This window comes from Vicia villosa, linkage group LG3, assembly GCF_029867415.1.
Source record: "Vicia villosa cultivar HV-30 ecotype Madison, WI linkage group LG3, Vvil1.0, whole genome shotgun sequence".
NCBI classification, from domain to species: domain Eukaryota; kingdom Viridiplantae; phylum Streptophyta; class Magnoliopsida; order Fabales; family Fabaceae; genus Vicia; species Vicia villosa.
Window position 1 is genome coordinate 12,766,301 of NC_081182.1, and position 17,730 is coordinate 12,784,030.

General features: G+C 31.0%; 2 protein-coding genes across 8 annotated transcripts; one reads left to right on the top strand and one right to left on the bottom strand.

Annotated features, from left to right (window-relative positions):
• The first annotated feature begins 292 nt into the window (after positions 1-292).
• Positions 293-2,196, top strand: LOC131660337 (HMG1/2-like protein). Its single transcript, XM_058929560.1, has 8 exons — positions 293-461; positions 558-612; positions 840-959; positions 1,257-1,314; positions 1,401-1,445; positions 1,533-1,613; positions 1,698-1,793; positions 1,881-2,196. The coding sequence occupies exons 2-8, from the start codon at positions 566-568 to the stop codon at positions 1,896-1,898; spliced, it is 465 nt and encodes a 154-aa protein (XP_058785543.1). The 5' UTR covers positions 293-461; positions 558-565; the 3' UTR covers positions 1,899-2,196.
• Positions 2,197-5,322: 3,126 nt separating this feature from the next.
• LOC131660338 (putative 12-oxophytodienoate reductase 11) lies at positions 5,323-16,171 on the bottom strand. 7 transcript variants are annotated; one of them, XM_058929564.1, is made up of 7 exons: positions 15,989-16,171; positions 15,732-15,831; positions 11,129-11,274; positions 7,062-7,184; positions 6,838-6,978; positions 6,512-6,642; positions 5,323-6,383 (listed from the first exon to the last, which is right to left on the bottom strand). In XM_058929564.1, exons 3-7 carry the CDS (start codon positions 11,134-11,136, stop codon positions 5,629-5,631), a joined length of 1,158 nt encoding a protein of 385 aa, XP_058785547.1. In that variant the 5' UTR covers positions 11,137-11,274; positions 15,732-15,831; positions 15,989-16,171; the 3' UTR covers positions 5,323-5,628. The 7 variants fall into 7 exon arrangements, with proteins under 7 accessions (XP_058785547.1, XP_058785545.1, XP_058785546.1 ...); XM_058929562.1 differs by having other exon boundaries at positions 11,129-12,847; XM_058929563.1 differs by having other exon boundaries at positions 11,129-15,828.
• Between the last annotated feature and the right edge of the window lie 1,559 nt (positions 16,172-17,730).

The following is a 17,730-nucleotide window of genomic DNA, read 5'->3' on the forward strand; positions in this document are numbered from 1 at the left end:
ATTAAATGAGATATTTTTAAAATTGTGGGGGTAGATGGGAAATTTTCAGACAAAACCCAGTCTAATAATAAATGGTCCCGAGCCTACACTTAACTAGGCCCAACCCAAATCCCAAAAAAAAACCGGAGCTAGGTGAAAAAGACCACCGGCGACGTAGAAACGATCATTGAGAAAGCACATAGAAAACACAAAATAGAAACAAGCTTAGCAATAACGCACACTCACACGGATCAATGACATGGCATTAAATTTAAATTCCCGCCTAAACCCCTACCATTCCCTTCATTTTTCATTTCATTCGCAATTGAATTTCAATTTCCCTTTAAGGCCTTTAATATCTACCCGCATTTGTGCCTAGCCTTATGTCATAGTCTCATTCACAACAAACGCATTTTCACAAACACCTTCTCTCTCTTCCTCTCCCCCAAACCCTAGTCTCTCATATCTCATTTCACCGTTCGGTACGTTTTTTCCTTCAATCTCCCTCGTTTTTCACGGTTTTCTCCGATTTTCTATCACTTTCGCTGAAAAACTAACGCGATCGTTTGATTTTTTAGGTTTCATCATGAAAGGAGGAAAGTCCAAGGGTGAATCGAAGAAAGCTGAAACGAAGTAAGTATCAATCGTCGTTTAATCTCATCGTTAACTCGTTTATTTCTCTTAATTCGCGAATCGGTCGTGAAAACTGAAAAAAACTGATAAATTAGGGTTTGGTATTTTTCAGATCTAAGATCTGAAAATTTGGGGAAAAGTAGTTTGATGTGTGTTTCGGTAGAAGAATTTTATGTTTTGCATGTGGATATTGTTGATTTTGATTTTGATTTTGGTTTTGATGTTAGGCTTGCGGTGAATAAGAAGGGTGCTCCCGCCACCAAGGGCGGAAAGAAGCCAGCCAAGGGAAAAGAGCCAAAGGACCCTAACAAGCCAAAGAGGCCTCCAAGTGCTTTCTTCGTTTTCATGTAATTTTATATTATCACTTCCGTTCCTTTTTGATTTTCGATGCGTTTTCGCTTTTTTCACGGAATATTGTGAAATTATTTATATAGTAATTCACTTGTTGACTTTTATATCTTAGGATCAGGATTGGTACAATTTTAAAATTGGAGTATTTTTATGTGTGAAAGTAAAATTCATGCATGTGAAGTTTGTTTGACTTATTTTGTAGTTTGTGAAAATAGTTATGACCACATGATGTTGACATGTTATTCTATGCTTTTGTTTTGATGGTTATTCTGAAAGTTGTGTGGGTTTTGAAGGGAGGACTTTAGGAAGCAGTTCAAAAAGGATAACCCTGACAACAAAGCTGTGTCTGCAGTAAGTAACTTTTGTGGTTGTTGTTCTATTTTCGTCACATGCAAATAAAGGGCGGTTGTTAATCTGTGTATTCATACGGTTTGTAGGTGGGTAAAGCAGCTGGAGCAAAATGGAAGTCATTGACTGATGCTGTATGCTCAATTACTTATTCATAGTTTGTGTTTCTTGCAATAATTGTATTTTATTGTGATAACTCATATTGAGGCTGAATTATCCAGGAGAAAGCCCCATATGCTGCTAAGGCAGAGAAAAGGAAGGCTGAATATGAGAAGAACATGAAGTCCTATACCAAGAAACAGGTGGGCGGGTGAAAATTGAGTGGTTGTATTTAAACATGCAAATCATGTAACTATGTTCTCATGGGTAATTATTGTTTTTGTCAGGCCGAGGGCCCAGCTGCTGTTGAAGAAGAAGTAGAATCTGAGAAATCAGAATCTGAGGTGCATGATGATAATGATGATGAGGAAGAAAGTGAAGAGGTTGGTTGAATCACTTTCTTTTGTTGATTTCTTAATGTGAGACAACTATATGCCCTTTGTTGACAATTTCCTTTATGTTTCATGTAGGAGGATGATGACGAGTAGACATTTGGTTGATGATAACATTTATGTAGGATGCTATGTTGATGATTTGATCATCTTATGTAGATGATTAGGTCATTTCCTGATAAACATATCTTGCTACCAGAAATATTTTGCTGCTCTCTCAGTTAATGTTGTCTGTTCAAAACTTGAATAGTTTAAAATGAGGGAGCAAGCTTTTATTTGTAATTTTAAGGCCAACTCTTTAGTTAAGAGGTGTTTATCTTTTGTAGAGTGTTTAGTTTTTCATGATGGAATCTCTTGATGTTCGTATTAACATAATTTTCTTATTAGCTTTTCATTCTCCTGTGCTGTATCAGTCTGGTGTATCATTATCTGTGTTTTCTCTTATTTTGTTAACTATTTGTCATTGTTTTGGACTACCTAGAAATTTGCTTTTGTTTCTCAATTATGAGAGTAGTATTGGATCAGGCAATAGTTCTATATTGCACAATTTAAACTCTGTAAATCAAGTTGACAAGTTCTCAATTAGACATAGTGAGTGTGTTGAGCTTTTTTAATTGAGTTGAAGTCATAACTTGGTATTAGTAAGTTTAGTTCAAGGGCGGTTGCCTCATTAACGAATGGTTTGCTAGGTTTTTTTCTCCTTATAGGTGAGGTGTGATTCATTGCATTTTGTTTGTTAGTTTATTTTCCCCTCTTTGGTTGTTTTTGTTTTCTTGTATGATTTGGGTGATTGGTTTTTTAGAAGTCAGGAGCAATTCCTATTTGTTAAAGTTAAAATTTATTTGACACTGCGTTAATCCACTACTTTACCTGATAGTTGGTGACTGCCTTCGTTGGATAACAGTTGCGAGTTTTAGCCTATTGAATGAAGTGCATAAGGATTTTTTTTGCCAAAAAAAGGCTAAAATATTAAAAACCCATATGGATTATTTAGATAAAAGAAAACATAAGGAAAATCAAGTCAATCTCAATCTAAACTTTAATCAATGATTTGTTGGTTTGTACTCTGTAGTACCGAAAACATCACTATCACAACTCTTATCCAGTTCCGCAGTGTGTGAACACGACTTCAAAGAATGGAAGATGTTAATATCTCTTCACCTATGAATCTGACTTCAAAGAATGGAAGATGTTAATATCTCTTCACCTATGAATCTGACCAAACCTATTATACATGGTGCTGAATTGAAACTCTATCTAGTTATGATGAGGATACCAACTCAACGTTAGTGGAGGAGAAAGAGGCACTTTATCATGTAAGATACCTAAAGATAGAAAATTTATGCTTGCCTAAGTAATATCAAGGACTCCATGGATAAGTCGGAGGTATCCTTTAGTCACAATGTTTGTGAGGAAGACAAAACAGACTTATGTTTGAGAATGTGTGTTAGAACGGTTTTGACTCACAAAATACCTGAGGTTCTAGTTACGTTTGGAAGATCAAAGAAGATTTTTGCGCTGATTGCTGAAAGGGTTTGGAAGAAACTAAAAGGGTGGAAGGAGCAGTTCCTGTCAAGAGCAGGACAGGAGGTAATTACAAAGGTTGTGGCACAGGCTATACCAAGTTACATAATTAGTTGTTACAAGCTACCAGAGACAATTTGCCATGAGCTTAAAGCCATGCTAGCTAGCTTTTGGTGGGGATCAAAAAATGAGAAGTGGAAAATACATTGGATGAGCTGGGAGAAAATGGTTAAGAGTAAATGCGAGGGAGGAATGAGATTCGGGGGCATTAGTGATTACAACACAAGTCTCTTAGGTAAGCACTACTAGAGACTATGGTCTTGTGATACTTCTTTAGCTATATATATATATATATATATATATATATATATATATATATATATATATATATATATATATATATATATATATATATATATATATATATATATATATATATATATATATATATATATATAAAATTTAGCTATTAAGGATTTAAAATAACACTTACCTCTCTTTGAATTTACTTTAAATGACCTATACATGTTGGAATGAACAATTTCCAACTTTTGCTTTGACTTCATAGGCAAATCATTCTTGAATGACTTCCTTGTCTGCTTGGCCGCCACACAACACTCTTCACATAACTGTATTTGAATTTTCATTTGTGGAAGAACATACATCATTTTCTTTATATGCATTAGACTTACACTTTTAAAATTCAGATGGTCATATCTCTGGTGTCAAATCCAATTTTTATCCTCATTAGTGGTTGATGCAAGATATTGATGGTCAATCATGTTGATCAAAACTTTGCAAGTTTTGTTGTTTAATAGAAGTGATTTTAGAATTTGTTTGGAATTTTCATCAAACACCTTTCAATTCCTTGTTGTTTAGCCTCATGGTGTATTTCTTTTCAAGCAGCTAACCCAAAAAAATCAAGTTACTTGCTATTCAAGGAAACACCACTTATTATTGTTTCTTTTCCATCCTTACTCTTTGCAAGAATGTTTTCCATGCTTATGTGACTTTTTTATTATCAGCAAACCTAATGGCCATTCTCATTTATTTATCAATCTTGTTAAACTAGTTTTTGTTTTATGTCATGCGATTGTTGCAAGTTGCAACCCGAGTCAAGATATCAAACATTGGTCTTACCTTAGGGAAAATATGTATTGACCATTATTAACACCTCATAAGAGTCACTATTGCTTGTATGTGCAAATTGTGATTCTTCTTTGTCACTTGCATTGGATCATTTATTGAAGTAATGATCTCTTGCATAATGGCCAAACGTCTTGCAACAATAGCATTGCACTTCATTCATTTCAACCTTCTTATTGAATTTCTTTTTGTGAGAGGCACCATTCTTTACTATCTCTCCTTAATTCTTTGAATTCTCTCCGGAACCTTCATCATTTCACTTATTCTTCATTGATCTTTGAGGCATATTCTTTCACCTTTTTGAAGAACTTGACTTGTAAGTCTTGTTCTGTGTTCTTCTCATATTTCCCTTAACCTAAACTCATAGGACTTCAATGATGCTTGCTACGTTTCAAGCTTCATCTCAAACATGTCCTTGGATTCTTCAATTCACTGGTATTCTTACCACATGACTTCATTTCATTGGTCAACAACACCAATCTTAAAGAAGAAATTTGTAACCGCCTTACCATCATTCGTTCACATATTTTCATATTTCTTTTTCAAAAATTATTACTTAACCTTCTTCAATTTCTCATACTCCATACAACATCTTGAGTGTATCCCATGCACCCTTAGTCGTTTCTTCCTCAATAATATTCTAAAAAATATTTGGATCCACATATTGATGGATCAGGAAAAACCTTTTCCAACTTTTTTTGCTCAATTCACGATGTGCAACTTCTGTGCCTCAGTTGCATTGACTTCTAATGCAAACAAATCATTTTTTACAATTTCAAGAACATTTTAAAATCTCAATAATACATTCATTTGGGTGCAAAATTTATCATAGTGTTCTCCCTTAAACATTTATAGATTTGCAGAGAATTTATTAGAGGCTGTGCTTCCATTTGTCGTTGATGGAAACTTTAATCGAACCAATGCCCTTGATACCAAGAGGTTTCTTGGTTCACAAGGCAATGGGCATACAAAACAGAGTTATGAAATTAGGAATCTAAAGTATGAAAGGGCAAATGCCGAATTACAAGTTGCAGTACCATTGTTGTTACTTCAATTTCAATACAAATGAGAAAGTCAATAACCAAACCAGTTTTTATTTCAATAACAACGAAAACTCATCATCAAGATACACAGTATGGGAGAAAAAACTCATAATTCAGCTAGCATTTTCAAGAAATGGATAATCTGTATATCCAACAACAGGATCACTGGTGTAAAAAGTGCTCTTATCAGCCTTATTCAATTCAGCATTCAACTCAAATCTTCTAGGCAAATCCGGATTCGCCAAAAACAATCGACCATACGCAACCATATCAGCACCACCATTCTCCAACACTTTGTTTCCATCACTCCTGTCATATCCACCAGCAACAATAAACGTTCCATCGAAAGCCTTTCGCATCGGCATCAATGACACATCACTCTCATCTTTATCAAACATGGTTTGCATCCTAGGCTCAATCACATGACAGTAAAGAATTCCTATCTGACTCAATGACTTAGCCATGTAAATTCCCAAAGCTTGAGGGTTTGAGTCTCCACAGCCACAGTAATCAGCGAAAGGAGAGAGGCGAATACCGACTTTATCAGCTCCGATCTCATCAGCAACCGCTTTAACAACCTCTAACGGGAAGCGACAGCGATTCTCTAAGCTTCCTCCGTACTTATCGTCTCTATCGTTTACTTTGTCTTTTAGGAATTGATCAAGCAAGTATCCATTGGCGCCGTGTATCTCCACTCCATCAAAACCGGCTTCTATGGCGTTCTTGGCTGCCATTTTGAAGTCATTGACAACATTCGGGATTTCAGCGGTAGTCAGACGTCGAGGAGGCGGATACTTAGAGCTGCTGCCTTCCTTTTTCAGTGCCTTGTCTGTGCTCGAGATCGGAGGTTGTCCGCCCGGTTGGTAACCTGTTCAAAAGAAAATAATTATTCATTGAAAATTTGAAATATATTTTATATTCGTCAATTGATCTGTTGATTCATATTTCGCCATGATGTAAGTTTAAAAATTGTGAAGTTTGTGAATTTTGAGATACCATAATTGGATACTCTTCCAGCATGCCAAAGTTGACAAAAGAAAATGCCTCCTTTTTTATGAACAGCTTCAACAATTGGTTTCCATGCTTCTACTTGCTCTCTTCTCCAAATACCAGGTGTATTTGGATACCTTCAATTACAAGAAAAAAAAAGCTATAAAATATATGACTGATTATGCCGTCTTCGAAATTCTGCATAATCGATCTGTCATGGCTAAACCTAGCCATAACCAAATGTGACACTATTTATTTTGTCACGATTAAATAATAACTAACCAATATAAAACTTTTAAAAATTTAAAAGGACTCGTGATATTGAGAATTACCCTTGTGCAGTGTCTGAGATCCCTGAGGCTTCCCCAATCAAGAAGCCACCCTTTGTTGTTCTTTGAGAGTAATAGAGAGCAGCATGTGGTTGAGCCACAAAGTTGTAGGACCTTGTTCTTGTTAATGGTGCCAAAACTATCCTAATAAGACATAATAAAAAAATAAATTAAGAATTGTGTAAACTATATAAAAAAAAAACTATATAATAAATAAATTATTTTACCTGTGGGATAGATTAAATTTTCCCATGTTGTATGGGGTGAGGAGGGGTATCACTTGTTTTCCTTCCATCATTTTCTTCTTCTCTTCTTCCATAGCTTTAATCATCCTATTCTCCCACTTTGTTCTAAAATGAAATATATAATATTCATTAGTTATTCATTTTCTTATAAAAAAAAACCTAAACTAACTTGATTCAGTTGTTAAAACGGAAATATGGTTTCTTACAGATCACAAAATCTATTGTTAGTGCGTCAGTTTTTATTTTACTGTTTTGATATTTCTTGTGCCGTTGCAACACTTTATATATTTGTTGCTATTAAAAAAACTACTTCCATTGTAACTTATACTCCATTGTCTGCACATATCAGTTAAATATTTTTATCTTAAATGTCATTTAAGTTGTTTGAACATATCAATATTTCATTAATAATATTTTTTAATCTAAAGTATCATTCCTTTTTAATTTGTTTGAACATATTAATAACTTTAATACAATTTATTATTTTTTCAGAAACTATTTACCGTTTATCTAGAATATTTTAGATATTTATTATTTTAATTTATCTTTTTCTCTCTTGTTTGTTTCAGTGCTAAAAAAAAGATTTCTAAGAAACTGGAAATAATTATCTATAATATCAAAAAAGTTGTTGTTAGCTTAGTCTATATTAAAAGTTTGGGGGCAATATTTTTTTTTTTAACTCACTTTTCACTTTTTATTTTCCAACTCATTTTTCATTTTCCACTTTTTACTTTCCAACTCACTTTTTATTTTTTACTTTTCACTTTCGAACTAACTTTTCACTTTTTTATTTTTTATAACTTTATCATTATTATTTCAATAAAAGATGGTTAACTTTTCTCTTTTTCATTTTCGAACTCACTTTTTCTTTAATACTATTTATTATTTTCTCAGAAACTATTTACCAGTTATCTAAATTATTTTATGTATTTATTATTTTAATTTATCTTTTTATCTCTTGTTTGCTTCAGTGCTAAAAAAACGATTTCAAAAAAACATAAAACTGGAAATAATTATCTATAATATCAAAAAGGTTGTTGTTCTGGAAATAATTAAAATACTCTTTTGTTAGCTTAGTCTATATATAAAATTTGGGGGCAAAAAATATTTTTTATTTTTTATTTTTTTCAGCTCACTTTTCACTTTTAATTTTCCAACTCACTTTTCATTTTTCACTTTTTACTTTCCAACTCACTTTTTATTTTTCACTTTTCACTTTCGAACTCACTTTTCACTTTTTATTTTTTATAACTTTATTATTATTATTATTTCTAATAAATTATTAATCAAAACATTTCAATAAAAGATTGTTAACTTTTCACTTTTTCACTTTTTAAAACTATATTATCAATTTAAATGGTTGTTAATTTACATTTAAAATAATATTTAATTTTTAAAAATTAACTTTAGTATATGAATATTAATAACCAAGAAATATAATTTAAAATAATTTTTATTTTAAGATAAAATATTTTTTTAAGAAAATAATAATAATTTTAGTTTAAAAAAAAATTATTTCAATTAAAATGAATTTAAAAATATACTTAAAAATATGTGTTATTGGATAAAATACAAAAATGTGTCACTTATCATTAACTTTAATTTATATGATTCAAAATAATATTATATTAATATATGTCATCAATGAAGTTTATAAAATTAAAATAATATTTACACAACTAAATATTAGAAAAACCATTTGTTATTACTGTCATTTCACAAATATATGTTATCAATGTAAATAGAATATAGTCAAATTCTATCATACGGTAAAAAGTATTACTTATTCAATTGTAACATACTGCTATTATTTATAGTCAAATTCTATCAGTATCAAATTCTATTGATTCAAATATTTTTATAAATGACATCTCAATAAAAATAATATTTGTATACGAAAAAAATATAGAGATAAATATACGTTACCCCCTGTCATATAGGCGAGATTCGGGTATGGTTGGGATAACGTATATTTATCCCGAAAATTTATTATTGATCTAAATATTTTTATACACGAGAAAATGATATTTATGATAAAAAAATTTATTCAAAAAAGGGATACATGAAAAAAACTATTATTGATCTAAATATTTTTATATATGAAAATTTACAATTGATTCTCTTATTTTTGTAAACGATACATATACATAAATAATATTTGTATATGGGAAAAATCTATTAATGATCTAAATATTTTAATATATGAAAAATGATATTTGTGATCAAAAAACTGTATACGGAAAAAAATTTATTATTGATTTAAATATTTTTATATACAAAAATTTACTATTGATCCAAATATTTTTCTAAATGATACCTAAACATAAATAATATTTGTATACGGGAAAAAATATGTTATTAATTTAAATATTTTTGTATTCGAAAGATGATATTTATGATCCAAAAATGATATTTTTTTAAATGTGAAAAAAATTGACTTATGACTGGCAACAAATTTTGATTCAAAAATTGTATACGTGAAAAAAATTTATTATTGATTTAAATATTTTTATATACGAAAATTTACAATTGATCTAAATATTTTTCCAAATGATACCTGAACATAAATAATATTTGTAAAAGGAAAAAAATCTATTATTAATTTATATATTTTTATATATGAAAGATGATATTTATGATAAAAAATATATACATAAAAAGAATTATTTATTTAATTATTTTATATAGTAAAAATTTATTATTGATTTAAATAATTTTTCTTTTTTTACCTTCTATTTAAAATAAATATATTATGTAATTATAAACAAATACGCGTATCAAACCAGAACCCGTGTGTATGCACGAGTTTGTTACTAGTTTTTTTGACTGATATATGAAAAAGGAGAAAAAAAATCTTGAAATAAATAATACACAGGAATAAAAAATAAAAAATAAAAAATATATTCTCATGGAAATAAAAAATAACCAACTAAAAAATTATCCACTTTCATATTATTTCAACACGTTATTTTATATTTTAAAATTATAAAATTCTAAATCAAATAAAATTCAAAAATATTTTTAAGAATCTTAATTATTTATCAAATAAATCTCTTAGCACATGGGCGGAGCTACAGCACAGCGAGTCCGGGCACCCGCCCGGACTCAACCTTCTTTTTCGTTGCATACTCCCCATCTAATAGTCGATATTTAGACAACATCAGGGGCAAAATAGTATTTTTTAGACAAAATTAAATGCAACATTAATAAAAATAGTGTGAAAATTTTGGAAAAAATCAAGTCTAATTTTTTTAGACAAAATCAAGAGTAAAATTAGTAGAAACAAGATGTAAAATTAATAAAAACAAGGTGTAAAATTTTTTCCCTGGCTCTCTAAAATTTCTGACTCAACCACTGTTTTAGCATTAACATTTCAATTAATTATATTTTTACATGATTTGGACACGCTATTAATACATTATTAAACATGATTTGGACAAAATATTAATTAATACCATTATAAAATTAGAAGACGATAGATAAAAAAAGAAATTACTTTCTTTTTTTAAATTTTAAGTCATTTCTAAATGATGTACTTTTGTATCATATATAATTTATAATAAATTATAATTAGTATAAAATATTTATAATAAATTATAATTAATATATCATAATAAATCTTATTTATATAGGATATAAAACTAATGATAAATTATTGTTTTGTAAATGAGTTGCACACCTCAAGGATACTCTTTAAATCTGAAAAATAACGTAAAATATTGAAATTTGAATAAAATATAATTGACATATTATAATCGATCAATTAAAATAACTAAGTAATTCTTTTTTAGATAAGAATTCAAGTGGAGGGGAAACAATGCGCGATAAAACTCTTTCTTAAAAGATTTGAGTTTTATTATAGTTTCGCCTCTCTATTTTATTTGAATTACGAAATTAGTCTCTATGTTAAGTTATACAATTTTGGCCTTCTTTTATAATTTTATATTTAAAATTAATAATGTTTGTATTTTTTAAACATTTTTTTTTGTAAAACATTATGCATGTCCTCGCTTTGAGCTAAATAAGAGAGGATGATTATTTTTCACAACTTTGACATTTAGTTTTTCTTCGCCTCGAGCTCGCTTTGCCCTCGCTTCTGAGGCTCACTCTGCCTTCGCTATGAGCTCGCTAAACGAGGGTGCTAAAACTTTTCTTCCTTGCTTTGCTGATCCAATCACGTGACTTGCATGACCACCTACACAATGAGTTTAAACTAGGAATAAAATGTAAAAACTGCTTGTTATCCTAATAAAACAAATATTTACTCTATAGTTGGAGTTCTGATACTAGAAACTTGTGAAACAAGTCCATAAGCGCCCTCATTAAGTGTCTCAATTTACCATATTTTGGCACTTATCAGAGGGACAACCGAATTTAATATTAGTCTCACTCACCATTGCATGATCATTTAGAGCAGAAGGGATTCCCAATATCTTAAAGTCCACCCAACTATAATTGCTCAAATCAACTATCAGAGGTATCTTGTTTGTCTGGGACATCTCTAAGGCCTTATCCAATTGACACAATCAGTCTAAGTTCCACATGCTAGATAGTCCTTAATCTCGACATCACTTGGATCTTGGCCACAAATAGTTTGGTAAGTCTTGATGAAATTTTAAGCCTTTTCCCTGTTCAAAGCAGAGGCGTTCATCTTCGGGGTAATCATAGAGGAGGAGGCTAAATCTCCCTCAACTACAAATGGAGCATGCACAAAACTGAATGTGTGATCACCTTCCACATCCCCATAAAAAGAAGAGCGTCGAAGGAAGACTTGTTAAAGGAAGTTTCCCTATTAAGAGAACCACTAAAAAACCTCCCAAACTCAGAATTATCAAACACAATTATAATGACTGTAACTGAATGATCGTTAGCTAAAAAAGGTGAATCTGAACTAGAAAATGTTTATGCCCTAACTAGAGGGGAATAATCACTAGTCCCAGAGTCACTAGACAAACTTATGGAGTGGTCATTTATATTATCCATGACAAAGTAAGTACTTATATTAGCCATGACAAAGTAAATATTGGGAAATATGAAATAAGCTAAGGGTGAGAAGGGTACTCAGAGATAGTAGAATTTGAAGAAGAGGGTAGAGATTAAATGCAAAATGAAAAGCTTTATTTTGGAGAAGGAAAACCCTAAAAAAAATCCTCTTAAAAAGGAAGGAAATTACACTTGCAAAAAGAAATTGATTCTAAAAAATGGAAAAAGTTCTCCCAAAGTTTCAAGAGACCTTAATATATAGGATATCGAGCAACGAGGCTGATCAATGGAAAACACAAAATTACAAATCAACAATCAAATTTTACTTTAGGAATATAAGCGAATTCAAGTTCACCTAAATGCCTTAGAGAAAAAGCTTAATGCCCTAACCTGTGAGCCTACAGCCATGCGCCTAAAAAATCGGCGAGACGTTTCAATGATAGAAATACATTTAATGCGCTTTTCCCCTTTACTTATGTAACTACTCAGTGGTTTTCCCACTTATAATTATGTTCTGACACAGTATTAAGATGTCAACCACGACTTTGAAAGACTTCTTGGCTAGCAAGCCCTCGACAAGCCTTGGGGGTAACAGTTCTGGACCGGCCAAAAGTCTAACACGGAAGCCTAACCATGCATGGTCAAATAGGAATTATTGCGTATATAGTCATTACACGTGAGATACAAGGTACACTTTATGATCTCTATCTTTCACTACACTCATATTAGACCCTGTAACTGACTTGAGCGTTGAAGCGATAATCTTGCAAGTTCGTCCTGCGCCACTGTATCGAAGATCAACATCATCACTTTTAGGGTCTTACATCATTAATAACCACTAGTTCTGATTCAAGTACGAAACATATACTATTCTTTAGATCTCAACAAGTATCACAATTTGATACTTATGTCACAGTTGTTAGAATCTTACTTCTCTTTTGATTAATTAACATTTTTTTGCTATAATTGATAATCTAGTATTAAATTAATTTTCTATTTGTAACGAATTAATTATAGATTGACATACTAGGCAAAACTAAGAGAATGATGAGGATGGTAATCATCTCATTCTATGTAGTGTTTTAAAAACCGGACCGGACATTAAATCGGTGAGGGTACTGGGTCACTGGTTTGTTGGTCGAACCACTGTGTCACTGATCGAACCGTATGACTAAACCGGATTAAACTGGATAACTCGGCTGAATAGACCGGTCGTTATAACAAAACTATATAGGTATAAACCATGTCGAACATGATGATTCAGTCTCTACAATATATAACTGACACTTAAATTTTTTTAAAATATCATATTCTATATAAATTTACAAGTTTATAATTTAAATTCAAATTTTAAACATAAATATCACACATAATAAAATAGTACAAAATTACAAAGTATATATTTGCAAACAAAATTTAATCGCAAAATAATCTATTGAATAAAATATAATAAAGTAACTTCATTGTCTACTAAATTTAATTTAATTTCTAAGAAGAAAAAATTATTTCATTGTTGGTATTTCCTTTTTCAATATCAAAATCATCTGCAACAAAATTAACCGCATCCGAAACATCTTTATTATTATTTTATTTTCTTTTTTATTTTTTGTTTTTTATTTTTTATTTTTATTTTTATTTTAAATTTTCATTAAAATGATTTTGTTTTAAATTTTTAAAATAAAAAAAATTAAAAATGCATTTAAACCACCGGTTCTGGAAAACCGCTGGTTTTTCCGGTTTTACCGGTTCACACCGGTTCAATGACATATCCGATCCAGCAATTGAACCAGACCGGTTACCTGACCGGTTCCCGGTTCAACCGATCCGACCGGCCGGTCCGGTCCAATTTTTAAAACACTGATTCTATGTTCTCTCAACATTGATATTCCAAATCTTAAAAGATATGCAACTGTTGTTATTTTTTATTATCTTTTAGGAAAATGCTAATGAGTGCTCCAAGAGCACTGGTTAAGAGTTGACTTTTCTAAGAAATAAAAGGTACGCCCTCCATTCCTTATTATAAGTAAAAGTCCACTTTTTAGATACATTGAATCATTAATGTATTAGAACTATATGTAATTTAGATACATTAATTATTAAATATATTTAAAAAGTAGATTTTTAGTTATAATAAAAAATGAAGAGAGCAAGGACGGATCTACTTAGTGAGCTATGGGGGCAGCTGACCCCACATCATATATATTTTCTTGCCTAATTGTAATCTATATAAACTCATTGACCCCACATTATATACATGCACAGAAAATTAGGGATAATTTATTCATCAACAGTAACAACTATCTACATTCATATAATTTACAAACATATTAGATTTATTTTATTTATAATTGTATACTTAAGAATACTTTTATATAAAACTTTGGTTCTCAATATCAAGGTTGACATTGTATCATGGATGTTTAGTAAAAAATATAGATTTTTTTTAAAAACAAGATATATTTTGCGCGCAATTTTACGTGGCAAAATTCTCTCTAAAAGAATTTAACAATACTGCATATTTAGAGTCAGATCAAGCCCATAACCTCTGATTAAGTTAAAAATTATCTCTTATCATCTCATCTAAGTGCTCTTAGATAAAAAAAAATATAATGGTTATCTAATAGTATTTAGTACCATCTTTTTTATCCTCTATTTTTTTTGTTAACAAAGTAACTTTTCAATTTTTAATTACTAATGAAATTATCATTTCACTACTAGAATTTTTTTAAAAACTTTTAAGAACTTGTTATAGAATGTCGTTTAACATACATTAACCTAGTCAAATAAAGAAGTATTTTTTATGATATATGCCACATATTTCATTTGTCAATTACTAAAATGGGTAAAGAATTGTCTTATATATGCCACATATTTCATTTTTTATGATATATGCCACATATATTAGGAAGATCCTAAAAGTCCCACATTGGTTGGAGATAGAGCATTGAAAGAATATATATAGAGGGACACTCCTCACCTTACTAACCGGTTTTGTAAGGATGAGTTAGGTCAAACTCTAATATGGTATCAGAGCCTCGTTTAAGATCCGGTGGGCCACCTTCTATGATTTCCGCTATCGGGCCACCCACCATTTATTTCCACGCTCCAGTTGTCTAGTCCTGGGCGTGGGGGGGGGGGGGGGGGGGGGGGGGGGGGGGGGTGTTAAAAGTCCCACATCGGACAATATATGGCCTGAACATGTCCTTATAAGTGGGGACAATCCCCACCTTACAAGCCGGTTTTGTAGGGTTGAGTTAGGCCTAACCACACTTCTTAATATGGTATCAGAGCCTATCGATCGGACCATGGGCCGCCCACCGTTAATATCCACGCACCAAGCCCAAAAAAAAAGTGCTGGGCGTGAGGGGGTGTATTAGGAAGATTCTAAAACTCCCAATTGGTTGGAGATAGAGTATTGAAAGAATATATATAGAGGGACTCTCCTCACCTTACTAACCGGTTTTGTAAGGATGAGTTAGGTCAAACTCTAATAACGATATTTAAGTTCAACCTCTCATTGAAGAAAAATCTCACTAATGGAGATGGCGTTTGGTTTTCTTAATTGTAGACAAAATAGAGAATATTTCGATTAATTATATTTTTGGGGTATTTTCTTTATAAAAAATGTAATACTAAACATGAGGTAATTAAATTGTTTAAAACATATACCATATGATTCTTTTCCAGCATGCTAAAGTTAGCAAAAGAAATGCTTCCACTTGATCTCCTTCTCTTCCAGAAATAAGGTGAATTTGGGGACCTTCAACTACTAATGAACACAAAAAACAATGAAAACAAAAAAAAAACAATTAAACTATATAATAAAATGTATGAGTGATTGTATATTAAGTGTTAGTTCAATAATAAAAGTTACCTATAAATTTAAAAGATATAGTTCAAATTTTATGTAATAATGAATTGTTTACCTGTGATGAGATAGATTAAATTTTGCCATGTTCATATCTCTCCCTTCTAACACTTTCTTCTTCTCTTCTTTCATAGTGGCTTTATAGTTATCTTAACTCTTCCCACCTTATTCTTATAATAAGTCTCTTCAAATAATGAGACAAACAAGAAAATTACGGTTATGATACTTCTTTGTCTTTTTCTCAAAAAATTTCAAGTGGATATATAAAATATAATATCTTTCCATTGGCCATGAAACTTTGGGAATCCTTAAAAAAACATATTATATGGGCCAAAGATAGCTTAAGAGACTAACACCAACACATCACGAGGCAACCTAGTAGGTTAGTATGTTAAATTAATTGTCATGTCGTGATTATATCTTGCCTATTATGTATATATTTGTGTCGATATTTCATTGTGCCAAGACTATTTTTGTGTTGATATTTGATTGGTCTGGTATGTTTATCAAAGTAGGATTGGCACAACTTATCAATCATATCCCATTATCTCACATACACTTCTCAACCACTCACTTCCATTAACTGTTATGTCCATGATTTAAACGTGTGTAACATAGGGGTGGATCTTGCGGCAAGATTCTTGCCTAACTTTTGATTGTACTACAACTAACTAATTTTTTTTTACTATTTTAAAATAAGTGTAACTTTAATTAATAAGATTTATTTTTAAATAAATATTATTCTTATTTTTAATATAAAAATATTTATTATTATTCTTATTTTTAATATGAAAATATTTATTATTATTATTTTAATTATGTTCTTTAAAATTTATTGTGTATATTACTTCCAAAGTGTTACTAATAAAGTTATTTTAGTAAAAATAGTGTAACTTTTGACAACTTTGTTATATTTGTGAGGAAACATCTAATTTTTAATTTTTAGGAGAGAAGGGGATGTTGTTAGGTTCTATAGTTTTTATCCAATCATCTACTCATAACATGAGTATTCGATGAAATGTTGAAGGCACACACATTCAATGATTGGATCTAATCACAGTCTAAGATGAAAGAGCACAAATGTTTTTCATCTATCACAAATAAGTTATATTTTGGCCCCATCACAACATTGACTATGAGTACTTCAAGTGTGTTATATATTATGTCTGTGAAGGTATCTTCGTATTGGTTGGGATCATGTTTCCCATGTTATTTTCTTAACTTCTTCATAGTACTAATGACATAAAATTTAGGACAATACTTTCTTCCACGAATACTCGATTGAGCATCCCGCTGTTAATTGAAACTTTGATGAACTATAGCTTCAGATACATGATCACCTCTTGAGTGAGACTCTCAAATAACTTGTTCATGATTTCTTTAGCTTCGATTAAGGCAACCACTCAGTGTCTTCAAAAAATATGTCCCCTTATAGAGCTTGCTTTATCTTTCGTATAGATCAAATTCTCTACTACCTCTTCTTTTGCATTTTGGTGAGGATGGATATATGATGGGTTTTAGGCCCGACCATCCCGCTTATTACGTAGTTACCTATAGGTACATAGGCTAGAGGCTTCACCATACGATGAGCTATCAACATCTCATTGTTCTTGACAATGGTAACCCAATCTACCCTCTTTTTTCTCCAGGTATGTGATTTTTGTTAATTTTGGGCAATGTCAGTTGGCTATGAGCTGGAACGACTAGTTGACCTTTCCCCTAACGTTGGTGTAAGAATCCCTAAACAACCAAGAACTCTCCATAACAATGTATGATTTACCTAGATCTTTTGTAAGTTAT

Bases quoted from the DNA above. Each gene is read 5' to 3' on its own strand.
- LOC131660338 (XM_058929563.1), bottom strand. The intron at 6,979-7,061 runs GTAAAATAATTT...ATGTCTTATTAG, and splicing joins AAATTTAATCTATCCCACAG to GATAGTTTTGGCACCATTAA. The intron at 6,384-6,511 runs GTATCTCAAAAT...TCTTTTGAACAG, and splicing joins TGGAAGAGTATCCAATTATG to GTTACCAACCGGGCGGACAA.
- LOC131660337 (XM_058929560.1), top strand. From the start codon at position 566: ATGAAAGGAGGAAAGTCCAAGGGTGAATCGAAGAAAGCTGAAACGAA. The intron at 1,315-1,400 runs GTAAGTAACTTT...TACGGTTTGTAG, and splicing joins ACAACAAAGCTGTGTCTGCA to GTGGGTAAAGCAGCTGGAGC. The intron at 1,614-1,697 runs GTGGGCGGGTGA...TGTTTTTGTCAG, and splicing joins AGTCCTATACCAAGAAACAG to GCCGAGGGCCCAGCTGCTGT.